Source organism: Xiphias gladius, chromosome 18, assembly GCF_016859285.1.
Source record: "Xiphias gladius isolate SHS-SW01 ecotype Sanya breed wild chromosome 18, ASM1685928v1, whole genome shotgun sequence".
NCBI classification, from domain to species: Eukaryota; Metazoa; Chordata; class Actinopteri; order Istiophoriformes; family Xiphiidae; genus Xiphias; species Xiphias gladius.
Genome location: NC_053417.1, coordinates 22,553,803 through 22,570,136, shown reverse-complemented (window position 1 = coordinate 22,570,136; position 16,334 = coordinate 22,553,803). Strand labels below are relative to the sequence as shown.

General features: G+C 40.1%; 1 protein-coding gene across 1 annotated transcript in view; it reads right to left on the bottom strand.

Annotated features, from left to right (window-relative positions):
* camta1a (calmodulin binding transcription activator 1a) overlaps positions 1–16,060 on the bottom strand; it is a 279,419-nt gene extending 263,359 nt beyond the window's left edge. The window contains exons 1-2 of the mRNA XM_040152963.1: positions 16,018–16,060; positions 946–1,049 (exon numbers count right to left, since the gene is read on the bottom strand). Of these exons, the coding sequence (XP_040008897.1) occupies positions 946–1,049; positions 16,018–16,042 (129 nt within the window). The 5' untranslated portion in view covers positions 16,043–16,060. The remainder of the gene's footprint in view (positions 1–945; positions 1,050–16,017) is intronic.
* Between the last annotated feature and the right edge of the window lie 274 nt (positions 16,061–16,334).

Below are 16,334 nucleotides of genomic sequence, written 5' to 3'. Positions count from 1 at the left end.
GCTTTCACAGCACCAATGTCAAACACTGTTTACATTTTCATCAAGAGGCCCTTGTGATGCTTGCTAAATACAGCAGGGGTGAAGTCTTGTGAATAAAACTCAACGTGCAATTGACATGAACTTTTGATTCATGCCAGACAGGGTTTAATTGCAGAATGAGCACTAGCAAATCCATAGTAAACATAAAGTACAAGATGAACGACATTTTACAACTGTCTCAGTTTAAACAGGAGGATAGAGGGAGAGAATGTTTTTTCTATTTTGTGGTTTGTTCTTATATTCAGCCACAGAACATACTGTGTCACAATTAAAGATCAGGCTATCCATGCAGAGCACAGATGGCAGGAATTTTCCTATGTTAGAGATTTTGTGATGCAACTAAAGAAAAATAAAAAACATCAGAGGAAGCTTTGGGTCAATAAAATCATTTCACTTAAATTATTGCAAAGTTGATGTACTCAGAAATGTTTCTTAAGTTGCACTGTAAATGTACTATATAATAAACATAAAATATACTGAGAAATATAAATGTAAAAAGTAATTAATCCGGTAAAACGTTTCATACAGTTAAAACAATCATGTTGAATTGTCTAATGGCTTTAATCTGAAGGGGAAACACCATAGAATCAACTTAATGTAATATATTCAAATAAATTCAGTATGTCACCTGCTAACAGGTTCACTGATATCATGTGACAAATTTAAACACGTGGCCTATGCGAGCAGTTAAGAGAAAGTTTTTTCTTTTTTTTTTTCCCTATGGGAATATTTTGGTGGATTGGGGAACTTCATAGAAAGGTGTTACGTCGCTTTGAAGACAGTTCACATGACTTGCAAATCTGTCTGAAAAGGCCCTCGGTGAACAGCGTGTCTTTTGGACAGGCAATTTTGTAAAGAGATGGACTGAGAGGAAAGTGGTACAATAAGGAGCAGCAGTGGCCTTACCTCATTAGTGTTCCACCGGTGTCTCTCCTTTGGCAGCGAGGTGCATTTTGGTAGACATTCAAGCAGCTTCTTGGGCAGGTATATTTTCAAATGTCCATGTTCATCTACAACAAGATTGAGACAAAACAGAATATTAAGCACAGGCTTCAGACCTTATTGACTTGCTCGTCTCCCTCTTTATCAGTCTATCAGTCTCTCTGTAGTAAAATGCTGACTGTAAAATAACTATCTCCAACTGATTTAGGAAATTAATTTAGGAATTGAGTATTGCATTCATTTTATTTTGCGCTCGGCTAAATTATTTTACTGTTCGCCAGAAATTTTTCACTGTCAACTTGTAAAGGCTGTGTCTATTCATTATTTAGACACAATAAACACCCTTGAGTGATTTTATAGTGTATGGGGATTTAGTATGAGAATCTGTGTGCTACACGCCAGAATGTGGTATATTATTAAGGGAAATAATTACAATTACCAGGCCCAGTGCTTACATCAAAATGTATGTCGTCCAATCCATAATTTACATTTCACAATCAGTTCACGAGTATTATAAAACAGCAAGGTTTAAAGATGCCCTCATGCATGGATGCATTCAAATGTGCATTTCATGGCATTGCTTTCTTCCTGCTCAAATAGATGGCTTAAGTCTGAACAAACTATATTTGTTTAGGGAGACAAAAACGTGTTGAATTTCTAATATCATGAAGAATCCTATTATGGTTGCAGAGTATTTTTTCAGAATATGAGATATAGGCTTATGTGGAAATAATTTTAGCAATTTACAAAATGAGGATCTTATCATTAACAATGAGTTTCAATGCAGGAAATCTGTGATTGTCAATCATTGTGAAATGACAGAGGTACCTTTTTAAGATGGAGGTTGGAGACAGTTCTATAGTGCTAGTCAAAAACAAACCAATCTCAGGTGTATCAACCTATAAAAATTCAATGTGAAAAAGATGTATGGGGTAATACAAGGTGTGAACAGACTTATGTCAGGAAATATTTTAGCATGTGTATCACCTAGAAACAGCACACCAACAATATGAGACTCTCTTTTCTCTGTAGCTGCCAGAAAAGTTTAGGTTATTTCCCCTATTTGCACAGACTGTGAGCTTCTAATCTTTTGTATAAACCACACTTCTAATGCATTTACAAGCTGGAAATCAAGCACTGCAAATCTTGAATGTAGAGTTAGTTATTCCAGGTAAGGTTCCAGTACATGCAAATGAATCTCTTATTCAGTTTTAATGTGTGTGGATTTAATGTAAGTAAATTCATGGAAGGTGATACAAAATACTGCATTTATGTGGAAAACAATTTAGCTTGAAAATAAATTAAGACTAAAAACCAAATATCATAGACCAAGCAACGTCCTTTCACATTTGTGTAAGTTATGATACTAGGGGAGAAATGGGCAAGTAAAGGGAGAGACAGAAAAAAAGACGGAATATGAGTGCTGATTATGGTTCCCTGGGGTAGCGGATGTCACTGGTTGACTGTAGAAAAGAGAAAAAGTTAAACCAAAGCAAAATACAACTTTAAAGCCAACACAAACAATCCAGCACTGCACTTAATTATGTGGCTATAAGAGGAGTGTATGTAGCTTGCTGTACATCACAGCAAGAACAGAGTGCTGCTGCCCAGAAACCTCAGTGAACACAGCTGGTCCACAGAGATGGAGCTGGCTTGGAGCCTCTGAGTATAACGTGTGGGGTGGTACATCATCACTCCCAGAGGAACGCAGGAGTAGATCTGTAGAATTTGCCATTTCCATCTGTACCTATAATTCTGCAACTACACTCTGTTTTATATCAGCTGCACAGGTATCTGTAATCATTCGCTATGCCCAATTAAGAATCACGTACAGCATCTGCTACTTGGTACCACCAGAGCGGTTTCACTGTCAGAACTGGAAAACACGCTGCATCTGAATGATCAGACAGGTACCAAAGAAAAAATTAGGCTGTTTTTACATGTAGACTTTTTATTATGCAACAGAAACTTAAAATAAGCAAGAAACCGTAGTCTTGCTTTAATGCAGAGCCACATATTTTTTTATCGTTCACTAAAAGGGTCGAGAAGAACAAAAGCCTTCGAAATTGAAGCCCTCTCACAAGTAGAAAATCACACTCAATCCACACTCAGCTACAGCGTGGTGAAGTGCAAAGTTTTGGCCATCTCCCATCCTACAACATGTGCTCTGAAGATTCGCTTTTTGCAACTGACAGGCAGCAGTAGCAGCAGATACATATGGCAAGTCTGTCTCTGCACAGATTATTCAAGATTCAATGATGCCCTCTGGCACAGCCTCCTATGACACCATCAACACCAGACAGAGCTGGATGGGATTATGTCTCAAATTTGCTGAGGATTTTCTCACCAAGAGAGTTGGGATAGAAATCTACCGTTGGAGGATATGTCTGCTCTATCTGCCAGCAGGCTAAAATACTTGGGATGAGAGCATTCATCATAGAGGATCTTGACAAATGCAATGAAATGATCTCTCTCACTTGGTTTTAATCATTTCACAACCTTATAATTACACTGGTCACTGCACAACATGTATTTCTGCAAAGTATAGTCGGCTCTACAACCCTCTGCCACGGACCCCTGAACTATGCAAAATGCATCTCAGTTAAATATGCTGTGCACATGAAAGGTGACGAAACTGCCACATAACTGCATTTTGCTTTGAAATGCCAGTCTTGTACATGTATTTGTCAGCTAACAACCCCTCAAGCAACAGAGCAACCTATGTAAACCCTGCAGGACTAACAACGTCTTAACTGGATTTCTCTCAATCTTTTAACCTTACATGGACGCTTCTGAAATCTGATTATTCGGGGATGATCAGATTACTAATGTGCATGTAAACATACTGAATGATGTGAGAAGGCCTAACTCTGTTATGAGGACATTTCATAAGACCCCGATATATATTTTGACATTATTTTTACAGCAGACAGTTGTGACATAGAAGACTAATTTCTGCTGGACACATTCTGGGTAAAGTTGTGTTGTAAACTTGTATTTTTAAAAAACAAATACACTTTTATGTTGTAGCCTACACTATATTTCTTTTTTCTTCACTTGTATTTTGCACAGTAGAACTTTTATAAAAGGCCTTCTTCCCCATTTTATTAGCTGATAAGCTAATGTTAGCAAGCCAATTAATTTCATGAGCCTCCCGCATTCAAAGCTCTGAGTTGCTCCAACACAGTAGTTTTCAAAGTCTGACAACCATCAGCAGAACTCCCACTTAGATTGAGGGGATAATCTTTATTTGTTCCCATTTTGGCAAATTAACACCATTAAAAGTATGCCGAACCAGCTATTAGCAGTTCCTGTTTGCAATGCAATCATGGATGAACAGACTGTAGAAAACTTAAAAACATTATAATTATCAGGCAAGCTCTGGACTTATTGGGAGTGTCTTTTTTCCTAAGATTTTAAGTAAATTCACGGATGTTTAGTCGCGATCGATACCGATATCCTCTGAAAGTGCAGGTTGCATTAAATCTAAACATATGTGTATCATGTCAGATTTGACTGAGTTACTACTCCGAGGAGGAGTACGGCTTTTGATGCTGATTGCAGCAATCGGGACGCAGAGTTTTTAAGTACCTTAGTAGCCCCCATGCACTGTGTGCTACTGCTCCAAGTGCTGACCGTGTTGATAAGCAGGCCAAATCAACGGGCCAATAGTTTACTTGTTTTCATAACACGAACACGCCTTTGCCTCAAGTCTTAAAGTGGGCTAAAAGTGCTGACTTTCAGTGTTGGATGGTTCATATTTTGAGTTAACACCATAAAATGCATCGCCATTTGTAATTGTAGTCCACCATTTTTAGGGCAATACTGCTGGTCAATGACTCTAAACATACTGACACAGCAACCATGCAGAGTTTTTAAGCCCCAACTATGAAATGTTCTTGACTGGCCAAGTAAGTCACCTGACCTCAATCAAACTACGCATCTCCTTCACTGCTGAAGACCAGACTGATGGCAAAACCCCCCTAAACAAGCAAGGGATTAATATGGCTGCAGCACAGGCCTGGCAGAGCATCAATAGAGAACATGCCAAGTGTTTGTTGATGTCTAAGGATCATGGATTCCGTACAGTCACTGACTGCAAAGGGTTTGCAACCAAATATGTAATATGACGAGAGTATAAGTCTCCTGATTTAAGCAATAAAATACACATTAAGATATCTGCTTTTAAAAGTATATCTATGCTATGTAATTTCACGGCATCCAAATTAAGCCAACTATTCTGAAACGCTGTCCTGGTGTTTGCAGCATCACCAGTGTAATGGACAAAGCGTTTAATGTGAAATTTACTTGATACATTTTTGCTGTGACATAATGATTATTTTTTAAAAGCAGGTGGCGTTGATGTTAATTTTTGCTGCTAAATTAACACTAAACTATTTTGAGAAAAAAGCTGCTCAGTCTGTTAACCATTACACACATGGGCCATACGCATTAGAGGCCCTTTTAAGGGCCTCTAATGATTAAAATCAGATAATACAGAGGCCCACTGTGTTCAAGGTTTTATCTATCTCAGATACAGATTACTGTATTTTTTTGAAGAACAGACTAAATACAGTTGTGTTTCAAATAGTGCACTGAGCTTGTGCTGTCAAATAAACCATTTGTTTTAGATGTGGCACTTCTTTTTCAGATGCTCATTGTTGACTTCGCTAATCTGGGAGCCCTTGTCTAACTTGAGAGGGGTCTTGTTTACATAAAAATGTTTCTTGTAAGTCTCAAGACACAAAAGCAAACTCACCATAACAGTTGAGTGCTGAGGTTTCTTTTCTACAGCCTTACACTCTCATAACTCTAACCTGTTTTGGTCTTTCAGCTGCTGTTTATCCACACTAATAATATTTCAGCTGCTGTAGGTCTTCAGTTCCTTCCAGCAGGCAATTCTACAGATGTTAAGGCAGAACTGTCAGCATCCCAACAAAGTATTGCTTAATAATTAAAGATTTGTCCACTGTGGCATGGAAATCCACATACACTGTAGTTTGTGCATTAGCTGAAAAGACCCCACAAAGCTTGGATGCCAGGTTCAGAGTACGTTTATAGAATATAGACAAGCTCTTCGTAATGAAATAATCTGAGTTGACCAGTGAATAAACAACAAATTACCCACAAAATTTGGCTTTGAAAATGTAAATTTAGCTTTTTTTTCTTAACCAGAAACTGATCAAAGCCTCAACAAACCTGTGGGCTCCTCTGTAAGGTTTAATAATTATTTTGGAGTCTAAAAACGAGGCTTAATGACTGCTTGTACGTTAGCCAAGAAAGGGATACACAGAAAACTACTATTTGGTTGTAAAACACTAAAGTGCAAGACAAGCTCATACCCGAGCTTGTTACATGAGAGGACGAGCTGAACTGAGCTGGCACACTGGAGCCAATTACATTCTAGGTCTTGATGAGCAAGCTCACATACAAAAGGCTAACAGGGAGAGGAGCTCTTTTCAGCGCAGAGGCTACAGGTCTGCAGCCTTCATGTTGATATTTGTGTTCTGAAGGGTGGCAGCCTCTGAGCTCCCCTTCACAATTCACATCCCCCTTTGTCGAATGGGTATAAAGATATATATTTCTGTGTGCTGATGTTTGGATTATCACTGATCCTGGCTGCTAAGCAAACACTTGGGCTGAATTTGTCATGCTAGCTTGCTCCAGCCCCACCCTAGAGACAAGAGTGAGGGTCATGAGACTGGAAAGGCTGACAAAAACAAATCTTTAATCAATATCTGAGCCCTGAACGCAAAACCCTTTCTCTTCCGTCTCTGTCTCAGAGCGCACTGGGAGTGACAGTTTTTCTTTTTAATCTGTGCCCACATTGTGGAGAAATTGCAAGCTAATGTTTTGGCTATAGATCATACAACAAATCGCTGCTGGTGGTGCATATCCAAAGTTACAGTTTGAATACAAACATTTTCCACAACAGTTCAGTGGCTAATACGGCTTATGGATGTGAAGAGCATTGTAAAAGTGTCTGTTCTTTTGTAGCTATACCTGAAACACGTGGGAGGTGAATCACAACAGAACTAACAGTCCTGTGGATAAACATTTGGCTCTCATCTCTGTTCAATAAGAAGTGCTGTGGAACTGAATTAGGCCTATGGCAATGTCTGTTATCATTAGGGTCGATGACAGCCGTCCACTGGGCCGGACCAAAATTGTCCTTTAGCTTAGTTTAGCTCCAAAATTAGCTAGCCAAATGTGCTTAGCTCAGACATACAGTATTTCATCACCTGGGGCGAGAAATGTCATGCTACCACAAACAAAACACACACTCGTTGATCTGCTGAACATAAACTGTAGCCAAGCAACAAGTTAATAAGTCACTAAATAACAAAAAAACCTCTCAACCTTTGCAAAGGAGCTCTGGCTTTAATGCAGAGTCTCACACCAAAGTTTTAGCCTAATAATGGTCACAAGTCCCTCATTTTAACATCCTGCAAGAATTGCTTGTTTTGCATCTAATACGGTGTCTATATTTTAACTAAAAGGAACACAGTCTTTTTAAAGAAAAAATAAGCAGCATTGTTTCACCTGGTGAAGCTGTTACACCCCCAGCAACCAGCAATGATGTTTGTTCCAAAAGCTTACTTTTGAAGAAGCAACAGATATTTTGATCACTTAATCCTTGTATTATATAGACAAGATAACACTCGCACAATTACAGAGTCACGGTGAGAGGGATAGAAACAACATCACTTATTATCTGAATCATTGCACTTGCATCACTAACAGGGGATTTGAAAGAAATATAAAAAAGAAAAGCCAACATCTTTCTGTGTCTACAAAAAACGTGCAAGGGTACTGAAAAAAAACACAAAAGCGTAGGCCTATTACAATAGAAAGGAAGGAAGAAAATACAAGACACAAACGCCATTAATTTACAGCATGCACAGAAAATATTACACAGCCTCAGTGTTTCCCCTGGAATTTTTTTCAGGCCTGGTGGCACGCACAGAAAAAACGCTAAACGGAAAAGGTGCACGGGATGGCATATTGGCACGGTTGGCTTCGGTCAGATGGCGCAGCAGGTGGTCTGCACCTTATATTTGCATTCAAATTTTTTTTTTTTTTTTTTTTGTTGTCCGTCACCCACGTTAGAGCTTTTTTTTTTTTTTTGGGTGGCTAAATGCTCCCATACACCTAACCTGCATCCCATACACTAAGGCTCTCGCGCCACAGTAATTAAAAGGGACTCTGATGACGATGGTATTCGCATCATGTCAAGAGTTTCCCAGACAAGAAGCTTGACTGAAACAAAAATTGCCCTGGCAGGGGTCCTTGTTGGCCTGGTGGCCTGCCAGGCCTGTACAATTGTAGGGGAAACATTGAGCCTACTTACATGCAGTTTCTACAGCATCCACAGTGATGTATGTGAAAAATATAGTCAATGAAAGGCATAGACATGATGAGAGATATGACAAGTATCTAGATATAAACTATCTATAATTGGAGTGTGTGGGATGTGTTATGCAGAAAGTACAATGACCAGAGCTGTAGGAGGCAAGATGTCAAACCAGTCCAATGACAGACTAGACCTAAAGCTCACACAGCAGGTTAACATGGTCACAAGTGGTTGGCAGATGAAAAAAATCTAGACAAAAAAAGACTGTGGTCAAGATGTGAAGCAGAAATTAAGTGAGACAGCCAAGGCCCAGTGGTCAACTGATGACATGCTGACAGTTAAAAGCGATGAATGTGGTTGTGAGGCATGAGAGGAGGATGAGGAAAGGTAAAGAGGGGCTTTAACCTGCAGGAGGCTACTGCAATGGCATTTACAGTGACGGGATATTGCCCCAGTACCCTTCAGATTCTGACACTTTCCAGTGATTCAGCTAAGACCTAAAATTCTTGCTAATGTCACTAATCATTTCTGGCCAAATGTCACGACTTCCAGGCTCATTTAACATTTTTAAAGCAAACATTAATCATTAAAAAATATTAACCATTAATATGTAACTAATTTAATATACTTTTAAACATATGGGGGAAAAAAAACTTTTTCCCCTTCGCTCTGTGACAGTTGTTCCATTGTGTCACATTTCTGTTTTACATGATAGTCCGAAATACCTACTTTCAAGATACTTGAAACATCAAAAAACTTTGCAAAATACTAGTTGATATGCACTAGGGCTGTCACTTTTTATTCAAAATTCAAATATTCAGACTGTTTGAGGTAGTTTGCCCTGTGATCCAGCAGAGAGTGCTCTAAAGCTTCACTATCAGTTTGACCTAGGCCATGCCCTACTGTAAACTAAGCTAGTAATGCTATGTTGTTTGCTACAAAAATGGAGGACCTTAATGAGCAAAGCCCTCGTGAGCGGACAATCACAACACCAAAGCATCTGAGAAGCATTATGTGTAAGTATTTTGTGTTCAACACTATAGATGGCACAGCAACTAACAAAGATAAGGCTGTTTATCGACTTTGTACAGACCCTGTCCTACACTACAACAACAACAAATCTACGGACTCACCAGCTAGCTTGCCACCCAAGTGAGGCAGCGGGGGCACCACACACGAGCGGAGCAACACCAAGTTGACATCAAGGGGCTGAGCGTTTGAATTCAAATTCGTTTGAACTTGATTTTTGTAAGAAGTGACAGCCCTAATATGCACAGGTTCTGAATATCCATATCATTGATTTTATACTGTATCTGCACGGAAGACCGGTGGTGATTGGCCACTAATGAACAGAGCACTCATTTAGACCAAAGTCTATAGCCTACTACTTGTGGGAGATCCTGAGCTGATCTTAACTACTACACAAGACGATTTAAGCAGTGTCAAATTTCCCTGGCAGTAACAACAGTGACTGGCCTGTAGTCCAGGGGCTGCTCTCCCCACAGCCTGATGGGTCTTAACGGGGACATGGAGAGGAGTATGTAGACTTAAAATAGCTATGTGTTAGTATAGGACTTGGAAACCAGTTATCTTTATCATTTTGCCTGTAGCCTGTTCGATAACACTCTCACATACAGTGAAATTATTAACTGCCCACAAGCCAAAAAAAAAAAAGACTTATTGAACTCCACCGTGGCATCACTATGTTACAACAAAACTACAACAACGAGAACATTACATGGCTTGTTGCGATAGCATCTAGGATGAGTGTTTGACCTGCAACACATACAACAGCTGTTGTAAAAGACACAAAAGGTGTTTTTTTCCTCCCAGTTGGAAAGACAGAAAGTCTGAATGCCAGTGAGAGATTTGAATTACACTAAATCCCTGTGGACATCATTGCTTATGCAACTGTGCTATGACTAAACAAGCTGCAACGCGCGGAGTGTGGCAACTTTCACTGTTTACAATTACATTGTTTACATTCCCTCAATGGCTATACGCTGGACACACTATGGCTCTCTGTGGTTGTAATAGTATAGCGTAATATAGAAAAATAAGGGAAGACTGTCAAAAAGTCAAACAGCTGAAAAAAAAAGCCTAGGCCTATTACTGGAAGTTCAACAAACATGCACACACGGTTAACTGCCTGCAACAAACTGAAAATGACTCTTTATGTGTTCTCAGCCCTCACTAAGCTCACCCATCCATAAAAATCCCATCTCAAGGAGAGCAGAGGTGAGGTCTCTCTCTCTCTCTCTCTCTACCTCTCTCTTGCACTGATTCTCTTTCACTTTCTCCCTCTTGGTTACACATGCACACAAACAAAGCCCCTCTTTCTGTATCATAACTACTCCCACAATTACTCAGACGATTACTCAGATCAGTGGTTTACCTGCCTGTCTGAGCTGCTGTATTCTGCTAGAGTGTCCTGGCGAGGCAAAAAAACCCTCCAGGCTGGATGCATTAAACAGGGTGTCTGACATGGGTAGAGGATACTGTAATACCACGCAATAACATGAGGGAAAATAGCAAGACTGACAAAACGTATTGTCAGTCGCAGCTGTCACACATGAGGGGGTAACGCAAAAGTCTATCAACAATGTCCCCGTTACAGTCTACATCCCTGTTTCATAGATCTGCACAAGCAGTCCCCTGCCATTAAATCTCTCAAAATGTTCTCTGTTAAAAATACCAAAAAGATTTGGTGCAGCAGAGCTCTCCCAGTGACAGATATCGAGTGAGGAGTCTAACAAGGGGTTGTGGGTGATTTCAGACTCTCTATTTAGAAATGACAATACATGAGCACACTTAATTACCCAGTCTCTAGTCTAGATCAACAGAGTCTTCTAGCAGTGAGGAGACTGGTGCATTCATTAACAATGAACAGGCTTCTTTCTGCTGAGAAACAAGCTGCTTTACAGAGGACAGTTTCTTCAATGGCTAAAGACAGAGGCTAAAATTCAGACACATTCTCTAAAGAAGAATGAAGGGAAACTCACCCAGAAATAAAATCAAGACTCTGGCCTATATTTCTGACTGATTTGTTTTGGTCATTACAGAAAATAGCACTTGTTCACAGACTTGTAAGTGCACTGAAGCAATTCCCACAGAAGCTGGTTTTTACAAGTCATAAAAACCTCAGCTATGATGTTGTGTTGTCTTTGTTCTTTGTCCCTAGTCCACAGTTTTCATAGAGCACAAATGTAATGAGAGGGAGGTAAAGGCAAAGGTTAATCCATTTGAAGGAAAAAATATCATAGGATACAAATTTTTTCCTTTAAAGTCATATTGTTAACTTTGGTTGATTTTTTTTTTTCACCCATCAGATGCAGGTTGAAGCGAAGCAGGCAAAGGCAAGTACAGGGCCATAATTGATGGCTCAAAGTGTAAGCTTTCTCTCTGAGGGTCGGCTCAGGTCCTGATCCCCTGGCCTTAACCTGAAACAATCACTCTTAGTTAACGACAGCACTTCAGCTATTGACAGCGTGATCCCGTAAAGCAGACACTTCAATCAACAGAGCAGCCGGAGGAGGTGTTGTGTTGGAGGAGCATAAAAGAAGGAGGGGGGCATGGGTACGGATGAAATCAAGAAGTAAATAAATGAATCAATGAATGAATAATAGATTGGCCAGCTAGTGGCCTCTCGGAGCAGCAATGCAGTATTAATAACTGACTCTTACTGTTCATCTCTGTGTCATCACTGATACTCTTAGGTGGACCATGGCCAGCATAACACACTGCTGATCTGTACATTCGATCCGGATTACGAACTTTCTTCAGTCCTTCAGGAGGCAAAGAGAAAAGTAGAGAAAATCGAGGAAAAGAAGCATTCTCCCAGCCTGTGATAACTAAGCAAACTCCCCATGCAAGCAGTATCAAAAGAAGCTAGACAGTATATTGAAATACATTTAAAACACACAAGAGCTGTTTGGCAAAATATGATGCTAATAATGATAACAATATTAATAGTAATGATGATAATAACACAGTGAATTTGTCTATTGTTTAATTTAAAACAGTGAAGCATCTCTATTGTCTGAGTAGTTTAAGACCTACAAGAAAAACGACCAGTAATAAGGGTCACTGTAGCTCTGCCACAGTTTGATACAGGTCAATAATACTCCCTATTGCATCACTGGTAAACTGGATGAATCGATACAATCAATCAGTGGAGGCGGTGCAAAACAGTCAGTAAAGGTCTATTACAGGCAGGCATTAGGAATGATACGTCTCAGGAACCACAGATCGGAACTGGGTCCCATCCATCCACACCTCACTGATTCAATTAAAAGGCTGGAGGGAGGGGGGGGGTGCAGCGCCTGATTCCACAGAAAACTGGGAGAACAGGTCGTCCGGCATCGCGAGGAGGTTAAATTCATCCTTCTTTACAAAACAGCGGAGAAACATTTATACCATTGCTGCACAAGCACTTTTGTAAGTTAATGGCTGACTGCGTGCTTACTTGATGTTTTGCTGCCACTTCACCCTGAACTTTGAGTGAAATGATAACATCATGAAACTTTTTAAACTGCACCAGCTTGAAAATAAAAGAGAAATATTCCTCCCTGCACAGCTGAGACTATGGTTCTCATTCATTACATTTTAGAAAGCAACCTTTGCTGATTGTTTCTGTTGTCATCAATTTTCGAACTGCATTATGCTTAGATTTATGTAATTTATGTAACACACCTGTGTGAGTTTTATGTCTCAGTAAACTATCCCTTTGTCATTGGCCTTACATTTCTATGATTTTAAATAAATCTAAAAATGCTACACAGCTCTACTAAGTCTACAAAAAAAACTGACAGTATCAAGATTCAACTTCACAGGGTAAATACATGAAGATTTACTTTTAAGTGTTTTCTTTTATTTTAAGTCCCAACATCAGAAAAGTGTTAGTGCTGTAGCTCATGTTTACAAAAGTGCTTGTTTCATTTCTCACATTTTGCTCTTGCACAGCATTATTTGTACGAGTCTCTGCTCTGGTAGATTAAAGACAGTTGGCTGTAGTTCTATCCAGAGCAGTCTCAGTCTAAGACATATCAAGCCGGTCTTTTTAGTGCCCTCCAGACCTTGTACTTAAAGTAACGGACCCACAGTGCTTTTTATGAGTGTGAAGAAAAAAAAACATCCCCAAGGGCCCTGACAATCAGTTAGGCTGGAGAGAAAAACCCCAGGATGTAAACATTACACCACTGAGTGAGACTAGGTCATGGCCCCTGGGTTTTAACACAAGACGTAACCCCCAGTTGTTGTGGGCCATCATAAGACCTGCCAAACAACCAAGAGATCAGCATTGCCCGCATACCACAAGGACAAAAGGTTAAGAAACACTGTTCAGCTCTCTCAGTGGCCGCCTGACATCCAGGAGCATGTCACGTAAAAAAACTGTAATAGTGATGCACATTGAAAAAGCATGTTGTACATAAATCAAGAGCCACAGCTAAGAAAATCTGGATGCAGGAGTAAAGATTCAGCATGAGAGTTCTATGTAAAAGCTTTAAGGGCTAGGTTTGCAAGAGACCACATTGCATTTACATGAAGGTATGAAGCTCTCTCTCTCTCTCTCTCTCTATGGTCCCCCTCCTCCTCCTCCTCATCCTCCTCCTTTTTCCACTGACCGGCCTCACAGGAACACTGAAAATAACTTAACCTGCTCAGCAATGGGACTTTCAAGTCAGGGTTTTCAGTGAGGGCTCCCTGTGTTAGGAGAGGAATCGGGATTAACAACTGGAGTCTATTTGTTAAGTTCAGCTACGTCGATGAATGAATTAGGACTATACACCACGCTGAAGTCATTACTATCATAAAACCAGATGTCTTCATTTTTTGTCACAGCCACAGACTCGTCCCTCACATACTAAGTGTGCTTCTGTAGCTCAATACCACCCCCTGGTGGGGCTGGGTGTAGTGGTTGGCACACTGACATTCCTCTCATATGGACAGGGGTAATTTGTTTACACTCATTTGAAACATTAAAGTAATTCTACATTAAAAAGAATTCGCGTTTGAGGTTCCTGACACCAAAGTCTGACAGAGGTCTGTTGAATTTTGAAGCCTGCAACAAAACGCTATGAACAGCTCAGAAACAGCTGGACCTGATGATTTATGAAGAAAAAAAAAAATCTTTTTTTTTCCCTCTTTCTCAAATTATGCAGCCAATTTCATAGTCTAGGATGACTCTTTTGCTTCACCCTAAGGGTCAATATAAATCAATAAACACTAAATTTACCACAAGTTCAGAAAAAAAAGTATGCTTTATTAATGTCCCCTCATTATATAAATTCCTGCTAATAAAAAAGTTAAAATTAATGATTTAAAAATATGACTTAATTGAAAAAAAAATAACAGAAACATAACAGGTAAATGTGTTTAAACGTGCACATAAGGTTAACAAGCTCAAGTATTTTCCATGAAATTCTATAAGATAAATGTTTAAGTGGCTTCATGTTTTTAATAGTCTGAAAATTGTAAATACATAACTCAATCCAGTCTGGTTCAAATACTCTTAACAATAGAAAACGACCATTAGTGTAGAAAAACTAGTCCCTTTAGAGCTGATGTGTCTCATCTTACCTTTATTTTCATATAGACGTTGTTTAATTACTCACCCAAAAATTCCATGGGCCTATCTGGACGAGAACAGATCTCTTATGCATATGCTTGGCAGTAAAATACCCCACTAAAAAGGAAATAAGTAAGTCTAATGCATTTCATTTTGAGTTAGTGAGCCGTAAGAAATAAGCTGAGGGATGGGGGGAAAAAAAAAAAAGTCATCATTTTGTCCTTTGAGTAAAGTAGTGTAAATGGGCAGGCTGCTGAAAAACCCTACTCTCCATCCTCCCCGTTTCCTCTTGTGTGATGGCATTTTCATTTCAAGTGCGATAGGGCTTTTGCAAGCGGAGCGGGCATTACAACGTTTTGATGCCCTTGTCTCAAACAAAATACAGGCCAAGTAGTATTAATTGGCATTTGGAGAAGATGATACGCTCCCATTAAAAAAAAAAAAAAAAAAAAAATACATCACTTCTGTCTCGTAAACACTATTCGCTGGATGCCAAAGGAAAATTCTCGCGCTTCAAGGGGGAACTGAACGACCCTCTCCAAGACGGAAAACCAAAAAAAAAAAAACCAAATAAAACTACACTTGTACATTTTAAAACAGACACGTCTATAGGATTATCACAATGCCATCAAAACAAGCCGCGAAACAGCGGTCGCAGAAGCGAGCCGTCTTTGACAGATAAACTAACACAACCAAGCCGCTTTTAAAGCTGGGTGATAAGGGAAGAAGTTACTCGATGCCAATGACATGTTGTCATTAACTTAGCCCTGTTGTTAACAACTTGAATTGCTCGTGATCTGACCACGACCCTGCGCGAAATAAACGGCGAACGCGGCACTCTCAGCACGCTGACTGTTTGTCCCCGTGCCGTGCTTTAAATGTGGGGCTACGGTGGGAATAGTAGCTGGCTAGAAAGCAAGCTAATATTAGCTGGCTAGGTGATGTCTCCACGTTTCAGCTGCCTGTTCGGCGGAAAATAGCGGAGCCGTTTCCCCCCCGAAAATTTCTCCGCCGGCCCGCACGCGTGTGTCATCTCCGCACGGAGTTAAAGCCCTTCTAGAAAAATCACACGGCGGTCATACTAGTAAAATTAATCCCATTATATTTCTCTTACCTTCCGGCTTGTTTTCGGCAGCCATTTCCCCTTCACGCGCAACATCCTCCTCCTCCTCACGACCGTGGGTACCACGCGCGTGCACGGCGAGGACAGCACGAGGAGGGACCGGAGGAGCAAGCGGCGAGTCGGTCCGACCGAGGCGAACTTACCATTGGCTGCGAGGCGCTGACTGACAAGAGAGGCTCCGGGATGAAAATCCCATCTCCTCTCACCTTGGCACCAGCGGCCGTGTTTTTGTTTTTTGTTTGGTTTTTTTTTTTTTTTTTTCACGGTGAATGTAAAACGGCTCAGAGGCGCCGCGGGTCTGTCATGAC